The 16,069-nt window shown below is 40.0% G+C and overlaps 1 protein-coding gene across 8 annotated transcripts in view; it reads left to right on the top strand.

Annotated features, from left to right (window-relative positions):
• The window catches only part of LOC135785713 (sialoadhesin-like), a 31,217-nt gene that overhangs the window by 8,041 nt on the left and 7,107 nt on the right, over positions 1 to 16,069 (top strand). For 2 of the 8 annotated variants that reach the window (XM_065295204.2, XM_073814341.1), the window contains exons 4-13: positions 842 to 1,099; positions 1,227 to 1,574; positions 1,773 to 2,033; positions 2,157 to 2,504; positions 7,838 to 8,095; positions 8,205 to 8,552; positions 11,289 to 11,543; positions 11,971 to 12,061; positions 12,281 to 12,308; positions 14,503 to 14,771. In XM_065295204.2, the coding sequence (XP_065151276.1) occupies positions 842 to 1,099; positions 1,227 to 1,574; positions 1,773 to 2,033; positions 2,157 to 2,504; positions 7,838 to 8,095; positions 8,205 to 8,552; positions 11,289 to 11,543; positions 11,971 to 12,061; positions 12,281 to 12,308; positions 14,503 to 14,586 (2,279 nt within the window). In that variant the 3' untranslated portion in view covers positions 14,587 to 14,771. The other 6 variants (XR_012336546.1, XM_065295205.2, XM_065295206.2 and 3 more) reach the window with 6 other exon arrangements.

The following is a 16,069-nucleotide window of genomic DNA, read 5'->3' as shown; positions in this document are numbered from 1 at the left end:
GCAGTTACCTGTGTAAACCCTTACCTCTGCTTACAGCTCCAAACCTGAAAAGAAAGTTAAAGTTGCAGTTACCTGTGTAAACCCTTACCTCTGCTTACAGCTCCAAGCCTGGAAAGAAAGTTAAAATTGCAGTTACCTGGCTCCCAACCTGAGGGAGGAAGCAAAAGGCTTCAGCCATCCGTGAAATACTTACCGCTGGTCCCAGCAAAGAGCCGCTCCGTCGGACCACCCTTGTCGGCTGGAGAAGCGCACAGTCGGAGCCCCAGCAGCCCACCTAAAGAAGGAGAGAGAGAGAGAGAGAGAAGAGTGTCAGTCGTATAACAGACCACAGAGGACGTATCCACTCCTGGGGACCCTCGAAGTGTCAAGTCAAGGTAGACGATCTCTATCGCACGGAGTGTTGACTGTGTCTCTCTTTTTAATTCTGCCTCCAGGAAAGCGGAGGGCGCCACGGGATCAAGAATCCACATTGGAGGAACCCCGTCCCCTTCTCCCCACGAGAAAGCTTATCTGGAGGATTGAAGGAAACAGTTTTAAAAGTCCCCTTTCCCCTTCCCTGAAAATCATTTTAAGTAATTTAATAAAGTTTGTTTTTATTTTACTCTCCTACTCTGTGTGTCTGGTCATTGGGGTGGCTTTGGGACCTCCTCGAGGTGGAAACTGGGAAGGGGCGTGACTCTATAGCACCTGAGTCCGCTCCGGCCTGAGACACAGGTGTGCTAAGGCAAGTTGGAGCTTAACTCTGCAGGACACCTGCCCTCAAGGACCGAGTTTGGGTACCCCTGGATTAGAGGATTTAGTATGATAATTGACTAACAGTTTGTTGTTGTTCTGCTGTCAGACCTGCAGGTGGAGACAAATCAGACAGTGAAAGTGGGAGATTCAGTGACTCTTACATGTAAAACCACCTGCAGTCTGCCTGAAGAAACAACATTCATCTGGTACAGAAACAAACAGAGATTCACTAAAGGAATAACAACATTGAATCAACTTCACCTACGGTCAGTCAGTCGTGATGATTCAGGAGATTATAGATGTGCTGCTGTAAAAGGATATGAACGTCTTCTGTTCTCTCCTGATGTTTATCTTAGGGTTGATTGTAAGTACACACTTATTTATTAACGATTTATTAATTCAAACTCTTGTACTCATTCTAGATTTCACTTTTAGGAATTAGTACAATTTGGTAAATTTCTGATGCCATATTTCTGTATTCTGTATTTCAGTGATAAGTCAGCAGGATTGGGAAGTGAATTACAGCCTTTCATATGTTTGTGCATTAAGAGGATCAACAGTGAGAATAACCTGTACTTTAAAATATCCATCTGACCATGTGGTGAATAAAGCCTTCTGGACAAAAGTTGCATATGTACCTGGTGCAGAACCACCTGACCTGTGTTTGGACCCAGAAAACAGAAGAAGAGTTCAGTGTCAAAGTAAAGATCAAGACACTCACAGCATCGCTTTGACAGATGTGACAGAAGCTGATAAACACATCTACTACTGCAGATTTATAACAGATAGAGTAGCTGGGAAATACTCAGGAGTTCCTGGAGTTCAGCTTGATGTCACAGGTAATAAAATAAACCACTGAATCATAATAACACACAGAGGACATAAGAGATTATATGATATATCTATGATCTGATATAAATTCATAAAGTTGAGGTTTTGATTATATTGATATTGTTTATTTTGTAATGACATTGTTTAGAGGATTTCAGTGTGATGATGGACTAACAGAGAGTTTGTTGTTGTTGATCTGCTGTCAGACCTGCAGGTGGAGACAAAGCAGAGAGTGAAAGTGGGAGATTCAGTGACTCTTACATGTAAAACCACCTGTAGTCTGACTGAAGAAACAACATTCATCTGGTACAGAAACAAACAGAGATTCACTAAAGGAATAAAAACATTGAATCAACTTCACCTGCGGTCAGTCAGTCGTGATGATTCAGGAGTTTATAGATGTGCTGCTGCTGTAAGAGGATCTGAACGCCTTCTGTCCTCTCCTGATGTTTATCTTAATGTTGAGTGTGAGTACAAACTAATTTATTAATGAAAAATACAAACTCTTGTACTTAGCCTAGATTTTACTTTTACGAATTAGTTCAATTGGGTACATTTCTGATGCCATATTTCTGTATTCTGTATTTCAGTGATTAGTCAGCAGGATTTGGAAGTGAATTACAGCCTTTCATATGTTTGTGCATTAAGAGGATCAACAGTGAGAATAACCTGTACTTTAAAATATCCATCTGACCATGTGGTCGATAAAGCCTTCTGGACAAAAGTTGCATATGTACCTGGTGGAGAACCACCTGACCTGTGTTTGGACCCAGAAAACAGAAGAGGAGTTCAGTGTTACAGTGAAAATAACGACACTCACAGCATCACTTTGACAGATGTGACAGAAGCTGATAAACACATCTACTACTGCAGATTTATAACAGACAGAGTAGATGGAAAATGGTCAGGAGTTCCTGGAGTTCAGCTTGATGTCACAGGTAATGAAATAAACCACTGAATCATATTAAATGGATAGTGCACCCAAAATGAAAATTCTGTCATAATTTTTTCATCCTCATTTTGTTGTAAACCTGTATGAATTTCTTTTTTCTGATATACACAACAGAAGATATTTTGATAAATGGTGGTAAGCACACCATTTATGGCTTCAATAGTAGTGTAAGGCTAATATCCTAAATAAAGAGAGCCCCTCCCCAAAGAACACAGCATGGGTGCACAGTGGGTGGCCGGGAAAACTCTCTATAACCCCATTCACACAGACCTTTGGTCCCAGAAAAACCCGTAAAATTGCCAGACAAGCGTCTGTGTAAACACAAACTCGTCCCGTTAATCTTCTGGGATCGTTGCCGGAAAGAGGACCAATTCAGATATACGGAAAACCCTCTGTGTGAACAAGAAGCCGAAAGAATGCCGTAATGGGGTCATCACAAAAAAAGTTATGGTTCAGCTCCTTAAAACGAGAGATAACATGCATATAAACATTCACCACGAGAAATGTTGCAAACTAGATTGAAGCAGTTAACAGGAAATGATAAATGAGACGCATAAACAATGACGCATGTGCTGTGAGGACGCGCGTGACATGGCAACATGAAGTTGGTTCAACTCTTTAAAATGAGGGATTTACAACATTCACGACGAGAAATGTCGGCAAACTGGACTGAAGCAGATATCAGGTAAGTTAGCTCGTTACTTACTGCGTTGAAACGGAGATCATTCAGCAGCATAAAAGAATATTGCGTCACGTGCTCATTTCAGCTATAATAAACGAAAATACCTGCGCCTCATCTCAACAAGATATATCGTTCAGCTCCTCAAAATGCAGGTTGTAAATGCATATAAACAATCACGATGAGAAATGTCTGAAAACTGTATTAAAGCAGAGATCAGGGAGCTCGTCAAATATCCATTCTGAAGCTGAGATCATTCACCAGCATAGAACTGTACGTCCATGCGCTCCTTTATAGTCTTATCATAAACAAAAATGCACGCGGGTGGTTTCTGGAGAGAGAAATAATAAATAATTTGCAAACTTCATACGCTGCGTAGAAGAGAGGGCAGGACTTTCAACAGGTCACATGTCTTTCCGGGACCATCAGATGCCGGGTAATCATGGCAGTGTAAATGAACAAAAAATCTAACGATTCCGGAAAAATCCAGGATGCCTTTCCCTTGTATTTTACGGAATGTCTGTGTGAAAAGGGCTTATGGCTCACAGTGGACTTCCCACCAAGCCCACATTTGGTTTTTAAACAGCACACCTCCAGACAGTCAGCCCCTTAAATCTCACTTACAAACTGTATATGAAATGCTACATTCTACGTGCACAAAGAACCTGAATCTGGTTTTGTTTGGTATCAAATGAAATGTCTCAATGCAAGTGGTACATTAGCCTCATTCATATGACAACAGAATTCAATGTTAAAGTGTAACAACACAGTAGGCCAGTTTTTCCCAACCACTGTGCCGCGGCCAGTAATACGTTACTGTAATTTCACTACTATTAGCGGTAACGAGCATGTAACACAGTATTTTTTTGAAATTAAATGTAAATAAGTTTGTTAGTCACGGTACTCTATTTTCTAAAAAAATTCACACTTGCAGACAAGACCTTTCTGATCTAACGTCGCATGACAACATACATTTGTTTAAAAATTGTGCGCGAGTCATAATCCATCCGGTCTCATGTTTGTAAATTATCTTTGCCAAGCAATCCCAGAATGACATCAACATGCATTTGTAGTCCCCAAAAGTCATATATCTGAGAAATGTTAATATATTCTCAGAGGTTTACATTGGCTTTCAAGGAAGAGAAAGATCCGTGATAAACCGTGTTAAAACTCCATAGTATGTGTAAGTGCGCATTTAGTTTCAGTTCTGGTTTCACTCTCTCCGTGTCCGACTAAACAATCCACATACTTTGTTTTCTGATTAAATATCTTCCTTTAATCTTCTAATCATTTAAATCAAACATAAAAAGGGCTCAGGGCACGGTAAGTTCCAGCATGATCAGCTGTTTTGAAACCTCTGAGGTAACTATCATGTCTGGACCGAGACGTGTTGTTACAATATGCTGAGGGACCTTCAGTTATTTTCCCAGATTAACCTGCAGCTCCGAGGCATTATGGAGGAATCCTGTTGTCACTTGTGAGCACGTCATGGGTTTCTCTCCAGCTTTAATGAAGGGGACTGCCTTCTTCGGAGCATGGTGGTTCTTGCTTGTGTGGATGTCTAAGGCCAAACTCTCAGCAATTACCTTAAGCACCTGGTCATGTCACCAACGATAGCGCCCATCCGCCAGAGCCTTTGGGCAGCTGCTGAGGAGCTGTTTTAAGGAGCCTCTTCCAGAACAAAGGATGCAGGATGGTGTCTCACTCTTTCCCCAAACATGAAGGTTCACTGGGCTTTGCAGTGCATCATATACAGCCTGTACCAGGAAATGGACCAGATTGAAATCTGCCTGCAGGATGTTTTCCCAGGTAATCCTGCACTCTCCCACCTAGTCCATGCTCCCTGCTGCCGGAGTCTTGCCGCCCTGCTAACCCATTCTTCCTCCATGCCTGCTCTTACCTCTTCCTGGAGTAGCTGGTGTCTTTTCTTGCCACGGACCTGATTGACAAGAGGCTTTGGAAAGTAGCCCAAGCCCGCTCTGCCTGTTGCCACAGTGCCAACTAGTGCCTTCTGTCGCAGGCGAGATTCTGCATACTCCACTGCTTTCCCAGCATTTTATTTTCTTCTGGTCCTCACCTCAATGCCGGCTGATGACACCTTGCTGTCCCTGGAGTCTCTGTACTTTAGGGCTTCTGTGGTGTGTACCACCATAATTTCTTTCGTGAGGCCACTAAAGGGTAGCTGCAGGGTGTTACTTGTCCCATACAGTGCAGCGCTGGTAAGACTGCATGGGAGGCCCAGCCACTTCTGAAGAAAGCCACTGATCTTCCTTTCTAGGGACTCAACTGTTGTGATTGGGACTGCATAGACCAGCAGGGGCCAGAGGACACAAGCAAGATGGAATGCTGGTAGATCCAGGCTTTAAATCTACCAGGCAGCCCAGACTTGCCAACCTTGGTGAGCCAAGCTTCCAGTTCTTTAATGGACTTCTGGATGGCAGCAGAGTCTTTCAAGGTGGAGTCAAAGAACTTTCTCAAGCTCTTGACAGGTTGCTCCATGATGGTTGGGATGAGAGTTTCTAAGATGGAAAAAAAACTTGTCAACTACTTTCCCCTTCTTCAGCACAATGGACCTTGACTTGGAAGGCTTAAAACTCATCCTTGGCCAGGTAATCAGTCTTTCAAGTACTTGTAGGATCCACCTGCTCACTGGGTGTTGAAAAGGCTCTGTAAGTTTATTCTTATTGGTGGGTTGTGAATGATTGACAGTTGTTTCTACGTCCCGCCCCCAGAGTTGACACAACTGGTTATGTTTTGCTTGAAGGATGTAGAGGGCTCGCATGTATTCAAGCCATAGTAAAGTGTGCGTACCTTTAAAAGTAAGTTTAATTTCCACACGTTACCGTATTTAACTTGATTATATTGATATTGCCAGTTCACACTGGTCAGACAGACTCCAACAGACTCTAACAGAAGTGTCTGTTGGAGTCTGTCTGACCAGTGTGAAACCTCTGTTGGCAGTTGTTGGATCAAAGTAAATGAGACTTTAGAATGTGGGTGTCTGTTGGTATTTGTTGGTGTCTGTTGGAGTTGGTAGTTGTCTGACCAGTGTGAATTGGCCTTTGTGTGTTGAAACGTTCTGATGTCCAGTGTATTCTGATTTCCGTGAAGCTAATGCTAGCGCTATGATTGTGTGAATTATCTTTGCACGTGTGTTCTGATGCACGCTGCATAAGTGTAATAACGATTTAATTTCCATATGTTTATTTCAGTATTTACACTTTACAGATGTTATTGAGCTATGCATTTATGTGGTTTGTGAGATTACACTCGATTGAGATATGGTCATAAGATGATAGTCACGTGTACATTGATAGTAAATTGTTTTCATTGATAGCCATGTATCCTCATGTGTTTATTCTTTTGATTTAAATGTTTATCATTATTGTTGTAAACTGATCATTTATATTTTTGTTTATTACCACACTTACATTAAAATAGTGATTGGACCTTTGGACTTGATGATCCCAATTTAGTCAGAACCAGACAATACAGTCCTTCAACCTATTCAATATTGGTCCTTCGAGCCAGATCACGGTAATACCCTGGAATAAGATGTCCAAAGTCTATTAAGAGTCACAGTGTGAGCCTGATGTCTGTAAGGGGGGTTAAAACTATCTCCCCCATCCATCCGTTGGCCCAACGGCAGAAACCAAATGGCATGGCCGAAGGATTATAGCGCGTTCGGTCTTTTCCGGCGCTTGCAGATGATGTTTTGGCGTTACGTAATTTAGGTATATTTATCTCTTATCTGACTCCAAAGACAAAGATTTAGTTTATAATATATTACAAATCGGATTGATTATTACTTTTAAAACTTACAGAATTTAGATGGATGTTTGTATATTTATTCTGATAAAGCTCTGGTATTACACTCGTTCATTCGGTTCTCACAGTCGCACATGATCCTAGTACGGGCCTCATAATTAATATACTGGTCAACAGTCATAAGCGAATCAGTATTGGTCGTTGCCAGAGGTTGGACTTTACGCTTAAGCGGCCGCTCTCTGCGTGCTCAACTTTAAACATACATGATTTAGTCCCCTTAGAGGTGACACTTAATTATTACAAAAATTATTTCTAGTCAAAATTAATGAATAGTATAATATTGAAATAAACAGAGGTTGAGGCTGACCCTATATAGAGTAATCAGAAATAATTATTACTCTAAATGGAAACACATCCTCCACGCTTCTAAGTACACTTAAACTAACGCAAATTTGCTAGTGATGTTTTTGGGCTAGTTATGAATGTCCATATGGGATGGTTCTGATACGCAAATCTGGCAACCCTGGCTGTGCGCTTGGGCTGACGTTCGGTTCGGATTCTATAGAATGTACATGAAACGAAGATTTTAATCAGATTGAAACGTTTAGGGTGCTTGTAAACTGTATCGTCGTAACCTTCAATCTTATTAAATTCAATCGGATTGACAAAATTTTGTGCATGAAAACATAGCCAGTGACACACGCAGCTGTGACCAACTCAGGAACCTGGTACCTAGACCGCTTTTTCAAACACTGTGGCAGTGTTATTTTCCACATCAAACCATACAAGTGGTCACGGCACGCGAGTGTATTAGTGGATTTGAGTATGATTATTGACTAACAGAGAGTTTGTTGTTGTTGTTCTGCTGTCAGACCTGCAGGTGGAGACAAAGCAGAGAGTGCAAGAGGGAGATTCAGTGACTTTTACATGTAAAACCACCTGCAGTCTGCCTGAAGAAACAACATTCATCTGGTACAGAAACAAACAGAGATTCACTAAAGGAATAAAAACATTGAATCAACTTCACCTGCGGTCAGTCAGTCGTGATGATTCAGGAGATTATAGATGTGATGCTGTAAGAGGATCTGAACATGTTCTGTCCTCTCCTGATGTTTTTCTTTGGGTTGATTGTAAGTACTTTATTAATGAACATTTCAAACTCTTGTACTCATTCTAGATTTCACTTTTAAGAATTAGTACAATTTGGTAAATTTCTGATGCCATATTTCTGTATTTCAGTGATAAGTCAGAAGGGTTGGGGAGTGAATTACAGCCCTTCATATGTTTGTGCATTAAGAGGATCAACAGTGAGAATAACCTGTACTTTAAAATATCCATCTCACCATGTGGTCAATAAAGCCTCCTGGACAAAAGTTGCATATATACCTGGTGCAGAACCACCTGACCTGTGTTTGGACCCAGACAACAGAAGAGGAGTTCAGTGTCAAAGTAAAGATCAAGACACTCACAGCATCACTTTGACAGATGTGACAGAAGCTGATAAACGCATCTACTACTGCAGATTTATAACAGACAGAGTAGCTGGGAAATGGTCAGGAATTCCTGGAATTCAGCTTGATGTCACAGGTAATGAAATAAACCACTGAATCATAATAACACACAGAGGACATGAAATATTTATGCAATATCGTTTGAGTAGGAGTGTGGTATAGCTCTATATCAGTGTTTCTCAAACTTTTTCAGCCCAAGGACCACTTTATCTTACAATTTTTTTCTGAGGACCACCTAACAGAATCCCACTCTAACACGCCCCCAAAAAACAACAAAATAGGAAGTATAAGCTAAATTTAAGTTTAATATGCAACTGTTTTTATGTCAAAAGCTAATTTTTTAAACACAAATGCAATGCTATGTTCAGAAATTATTATATGAATTTTTTTTCATTTGAAAAAGTAAATGTGAAATGAGTTGCAACTTAATATGAACAACAACTGCACATGTGAAAAAAAACACTATAACAGCCTAAGTCCCACTTAATGTCATTCCAAAGAGCCATTAGTTTAAAATTAAAATTAATTTCCAAAATCACTGAAATTACAGGGATTTTACACATGAAACAAAAACTAGTACATTACAAAACTAATAGATCTGTGGATTTTAGCTGCTTTCAGTTGATGCTTGATCTTTTCTTTTGACTCCTCTTTGGTTTTGCCACTGTTCCATTTTTACGTTATTAAAACAGAATGGCAAAACTGATATCACAGTTTCGCAAGTGGATTAAAAATCTACTCGAATAAGTGACTATTTTATACACTTGCCAAGTTTAGGTCATCTTTTGGCGGACCACTGGGGTGGTTTGGCGGACCACTAGTGGTCCGCGGACCACACTTTAAGAATTACTGCTCTATATCATCACAGCTTTGACTAGGCCAGAGGTATGAGACCGGAGTGTCTTTAAAGCATCATGAAACACTAACCAACACTTTTTTTTAGATGTTAACAGAGTAAGTTGTGTTGCACATCATAAAAGACAATGTTAGCATCTGTTAATTTTAACAATAGTTGAAAAATAGTTAATTTTTAGCTTTTTTGTGATATTTTCTTCCCAGTTTAAACTCCATATCATGTCAACGTCAAGGGCTTTGAGGTGGCAAAGTACTGTAGTACATCATTATGCGTCAGTGTCTCATTATTATTTATTAGATAGCGTGTTCTTATCCAATGCGAAGACGGAAGATTTTTTTTACAGTCTAGGGCAGTGTTTCCCAATCCTGGTCCTCCTTATTTAAAACACCTGCATACAGTACAACATACACTAAGTACTGCCTGTTGCATAAACTTCGTCTTAAGTTTTTTAAGGCGGAGTAATAAATAGTGTATTTGCATTTTGGGCGGGAGTAAAATATCAGATTCAAATCTGTTTTGCCAAGACGCATTTATGTGGCCAAATGTAAATTAAACAGTTTTAACAAATCAGATAGCTATCCGATTAGAGAAAACACATGAAGTGACCAGTAGTGATGTTAGGTTCTCGAACGAATCGTTCTTTTGAGCCAGTTCTCATGAAGTAACCGGTCGAGCCGGTTCACAAATCGAACTGAATCGAACTTTAGTTTTGGGCATAGGTTCCGGGTTGATGACGCAGGACGCACAGACGAAATAGCACGTCGAACTTAAAAAGAACCGAACGAAGATTGTCGATGATTGCTGAGGCAAGGATTGCCGATGATTCTGACGGATGAGTTGCTGACACTGCGTGTGAATCACAGAGGATTTGAGCGAGCCATTCTTGTTTTATTAGTTTCTTGATATGCTTGTTTTATTAAAAAGCTTTAGTTTTAGTACGATTTATTGTGCATGCAAATCATATTGTAGTTGTTTAAGGAAGACCAATGAGTTTAAAAGACAAGTTTATTTATTCTTTATACTTACACATCCGCAATTGTGCACCAGTGTCTTTTAGGAATCTTATTCAAGTTGTAGGCTAGTCAAAACTGGTAATATGGCATTTACAATCCGCGATTGAAACTGTGACCACAAACATTACTAACTTGTGAATGAAAGGCAATAAATCAGCTATGCCTTCACAAAAACAACTTTTTATTTGAATGTTTTAGTGTTTTGACACAAACGACTTTATTTGAATGTTTCATTGATACAAGTAATTAGAAAATAAATGCGTAGCAATGTCATTTCTTGATGACGCCAGGAACCGTTGAATCGGTTTTTTGAACCGGTTCAATGAGCCGCACTGTCCGAAAAGAGCCGGTTCGCGGAAATGAATCGGACGTTGCATCAATAGTGACCAGGTGTGAAAAGGCCGTAAAACACCTGATTCAGTTCATCAGCTTGTTAGTGTGTTAATAAAGGAGTCTCATGAGTGAAATAAGGTGTTTCATATAAGGAGACATCTAAAACATTCTGGGAAGGGGTTCCCGAGGACTGGAATTGAGAAGCACTGAGAAAAACAGCGTTTGTGCCTGTGGATGTGTGTGACCATCTGCTCTCGTGGCAGCTTTTTCCAGTCACAGATATTTGACCGTATGGCTCAATTGTTTAAAGAAGCCTCCCTCACTAATTCTAAAATGACCAGGAGGAGGTGGTGGCATGATACAAACGGTCAAGCGGTTATTGTGATAATACTAGTAGAATATGACATGGCTCAGAAGGGCTCTTAGTCGATCAGATTCGAGAACCAGAAAGAACTGTTGTATAATATTATATAACTCCGGTCTGATATAATTCATTAAGTTGATGTTGTGATGATATCGATATAGTTTATTCTGTAATGACATTGATAAGTGAATTTCAGTTCAGTATGATGGACTAACAGAGAGTTTGTTGTTGTTGACCTGCTGTCAGACCTGCAGGTGGAGACAAATCAGAGAGTTAAAGAGGGAGATTCAGTGACTCTTACATGTAAAACCACCTGCATTCTGACTGAAGAAACAACATTCATCTGGTACAGAAACAAACAGAGATTCACTAAAGGAATAACAACATTGAATCAACTTCACCTGCGGTCAGTCAGTCGTGATGATTCAGGAGATTATAGATGTGCTGTAAGAGGATCTGAACAACTTTTGTCCTCTCCTGGTGTTTATCTTATTGTTGAGTGTAAGTACTCACTGATTCATTAACATACACAAACAAATATGAAGTGTATATACCAATTGTATGACATTAAATGTTGTTTAGACATTTATTATTAACCTGGAGAACCCAAGAACCCTTCTCTTAGCATCAATTAACATTGACCCGGTGGTTCTCCAGGGTTAAAACTCTGGTAGTGATTAAATGATTATGTTTGCTTTGTTTGGGTTTCATTTTGGTCAGTAAATATTAGACTCAACTTTGCAAGAGTACAGATGTAGTTATTATACACAAACCTTATTGATCGAAGTATTTAAAAAAAATCATTTCTGTTTATGCAATTGTTTCATTTGTGGGAAATCATATAAAAACAAATAAAGTTACATTACAGATACATTACAGCTGTCTTCTCTTACTGTATAAAGTCATCTTCATATTTATCTTGTTTCAGGGGTTCAGGGTTCTGCTCTGTATTATGGGATTGTGGCAGGATGTCTTGTTTTGTTCTTCATCATCGTCATCTTCATCATTCTGTTTATATGGTGAGAGTGAATATTAAGTAATTGCTATAATAAAAACCATTTTAATAAATATAACAATTTTAAGAGTTTCTATGCAGTATTTACAGAATATGAATGAAACTACTCGCATATAGAGCTGTTCCTTAATGTTAAAGGTCTGCTAAAATTTGTAGTGAATTTGTTGTCAATAGCGTTAATAGTTTTTCACAAAAATAAACAAATGTGTCTGTTTTTCTTCAGGAAGAAAAGACGAGACAGGCAAAATCAGGTAAGTCAACAAAGACAAACCAGAGTTACAGTGTGTTGGTTGGTTTGTTTAAAGGGGTCATATCATGGTTTAGATATAAATTTACCCTTTTATTTACATCATATACATCATTGCAGCTCCTCTCTGCCCAGTCTTTCTAAAACGCATTGAATTTGATAAAACTCATTATTGTGAAGTGCGCACTGCGTAGTGTTCTCTGATTGGTCAGCTGACCCAGTGCGTTGTGATTGGCTGACACAGTGCAAGATCTAACGAGCCGTTACTGACATACACTTTTTACTCGTTCAATCAAAAACTGCACTGCAAACATCAATAAATGGGTATCTCGACAATGAAGACTTTTATGCTTTAACACCTTATATTTGCCTTCTACTTATGCCTGGCCAATTTTTTTCTGTATCAGGCGCTATCAATAATTATCATGATAAATAACAAATCGTTATTCATGTCAAATTTAAAGACAGATTTTTGCTTCTGAATGAAAGTTGTAAAAACTAGACTAGTTCACTTCAGGCGCCACCACCCTGCCGCGCAAGTAAAAAGCGAGAGACAGGTCAAGTGCGATACCAAATCAGCTGTTTTCACATCGAAAGCCGGTGGATCAACTGCTATTGAGAACCGCTCTACTGCCTGCTCAGAAGGACGCCACTTGCTTGAAGTTGGTTGGGGTACAGCAGAGCAGCCGAGGCTCGCGGATTTCCACATCATTTTATTTTCTCTGGATTTCAACTACTTGATTTTGAGTGTGTGCGTTGCCACTCCCCTGTGTGCTTTATCAACTCAGCACAGCATTAAAGAGTGAAATAGCAGTACGAGTTGAATTTGTGTCTTTTTTAAGACAGCCATTCTCTTGTGTCACGGTGGAGTGCGTCTTTTTAAAGATGTCATTTCTTCTGTGCCGTTCTGGATGCGGCAAATATATGGGTCCTAAGAATGGTCACAGTCTCTGTCTTTCGTGTTTGGGCATTCAGCATGCGAAGGCAGCATTCGAAGAGGGTTCGTGTTCTCCCTTCGAGAATATGACCCTCTTGGATCTGCGGAGACGGGTGTCGTACCTCCAGGAACGTCACCCCCCCTTCTGTTGCCTCGCACCGCCAAGGTTGCATCTGAAGGCTCCGGAAGGACGATCTCCGAATCACGGTGCTGAACCGATCGGCAGGTCAGTCCTCCGACTCTCAGTGCCCTGATACACAGCCAGCAGAGATGCCGATGGAGACGGTTGGCCCACAGCATCTGTTGGTCTTCCGGAGGAAGACTCTATGTCTGTCGCTGCGTCGGAGAGACGGCCGTCTATTTCCGAGGCTGATTCGGATCCGCTCTCACCTTAGGGCCGGGAAGCACGACCTGAGTATAACCCGGAAATGGCAGCCAAAAGAGAACCCCATTCTCCGCCTACAGCCCGCCTTTTCAACCATCACCCCTCACCTCTCTCGATGGTTACGTCGACGTCCCAACAGTGGAGCAGGCAGTCGAGATGCAATTGTTTCAACCGGCCAACCTGTCCATCGCGAGTTTATAAGCAGTCGTCCACATTAACGGCATCTGTGTATCAGGCTTGCAGGGAGGCAGCTTCTGCAATTCACGCTATGGCGTGGCTGCAGGTCCATCAGGCCAAGGCTCTGAAGCATCTGCACGAGGGAGGGCACGACTCAGCTGTCTTCTCAGACCTCCGTGCAGCTATTGTTTGTGTAGTTCTACGTTTTTTGTTTCCTTGCTGGAAAAATAAAACGTCAGTGTTGAGAGCCTGGCCTCGGATTTGTGACTAAGGGCGGTAGTCCTTATGTAGTCTTTTGAGCCGTTTGAGCTTAGCTGGCGACTGACGTATTCCTGTGGGCGGGATTATTGATGTCATTCAACCAGGAAGTAGAGGACTGTAGTCCAAACCGGACGTTCTCTGTAGTCCTTGAAAAGCGAATTCTGTTAAAGGAAATATATCGATTGGCATTGAACTTTGAGCTTTATAAATTTACAGGTATCATTTATGCTCTAACAGTCAATTTACACACCAACTAAAGCTTGAAAAATCGGATCACGAAAACGGCAGTTTTTAATCTGTCAATCAAAAAAAGTCTGCTTAAATCAAATATTCAAATTATTTTAATACACGTTTTATGTTTTAATCTCATTATTTTACAGTAATGGTGGACTGACTGCATGTTTCCTCTCACTTTATAATGTGTTTGTTTTATTGCAGGCCAATGGCTCCAGTTATGTTCCACTTTTCACACTAGCATCAACCAATCAGAGTGAAGCCTCAAAATCTGCTGATGTTGAATAATTCATTGTCATGGCTCAACATAAAGAACTGCCCAGAGTGAGACACGCTTGGGCCAGTAAACAGTATTGTCATTGCCCTCAGTTACTAATATATATATATATATATTTTTTTTTTTTTCTGTGTTTTCAAAAATAATTTTGGATTTACTGTAAATCTTTAAGTAGAGTAAAATTGTACACTTTACATTTTTCAAAAAGAGAGTTGACAAGAACATGGTGGGAACCCTGTGTGATTTGTCCGAGCTGAGAGATTCAAAGTTTGGGCAGCCAGATCCCAGACACGGCCTCAGATAACTGTGGTGGTTTGCCGGAGAATGTATTCAGATTGACTCTGATGGCCGTTTAACTGCACTGCATGATCCAACTAATGAAGATTCGGGCTTTCGTCGATTCTATAATGCTGAGAGACTTCTTCCTAGGATTGACCTTTCGTACTTCAAGATCGGCAACCTCAGGCATCCTGTCTCCCTACCTCGTTACGTCACTAAAAATTACACTGGGTACTCAGATGTCAGTAACACAGATCGCCTCATTGTTTCCTTTTTACCCAGTTGGAATGGTCATGTTTGGTTTAATAAGATTTATGTGACTCAGCAAATCAGGTGGAGTTTGACCAAAATTACACCTACCTCATTAATAAAAGACATTAAACTTTACCTGAGCAAAATTCCTTAGAAAAATTAAGAAAAATGTTGTTGAGGAATTCTCTAAAATGATTTGTGCACTACTTTTAATATTTGTTAAGTTTTGCCAACAGAAAATCATGGCACTTTCAAATTATTTAAGGATGTGGCTAAATCATCCAATTCATGAATGAAATGTTCCTTTGAACCAGACCTTTAAAGTTACCAGGTGAATCTAAATGTAACGTAATTATTATTATTATTATTATAACTCTCAGAATGAAAATGAACCTAACATTCTTTAACAATTACATCAAAGTGGCAAAAATGCTGATCTATATCTCACGGGTGTGGTTATTTGTAACAGACAGAGGAAGTTCTACACTGTCAGAAATAGGGGTACAGTAGGGGTCCATTTCTGTCCCCCAAGGTACAATCTACATAAAAGTACCCCATAGGGCCCATTATTGGACCTCAAGGTACATGTATGTACCTTTTTGAGGGTCAAAAAGGTACATATTTGTTCCCAAGCATTTAAAAGTACATTTTTGTACCATTTCTTTTAAAGGATAAGGTACAATGCTAAGAGATAGCCTCTTGCCATTTTTTTATTTGTTGTTCTAGACAACTGCTGTAAATCTGGTCAATAAAGTAAGTAACCATTGTGTCAATTTTGTTTCCTTTAGTTGGGCACATGGGTCTTGAAGTAGTGTTAGTTTTCTTCTGTTCATTGACAATGTGTTTAATTTAAATTTTTAATTTTAAATTTGAATGAAAAAAAGTTAATTTCAATTCATAAAAACTGTGCTGTGAACTCAAAAACTGAAATTGATTAACCATTACTTACAAACTGAATAAATA

This window comes from Paramisgurnus dabryanus, chromosome 4 (assembly GCF_030506205.2).
Source record: "Paramisgurnus dabryanus chromosome 4, PD_genome_1.1, whole genome shotgun sequence".
NCBI lineage: Eukaryota > Metazoa > Chordata > Actinopteri > Cypriniformes > Cobitidae > Paramisgurnus > Paramisgurnus dabryanus.
This window is presented reverse-complemented; position numbering and strand designations above follow the sequence as displayed.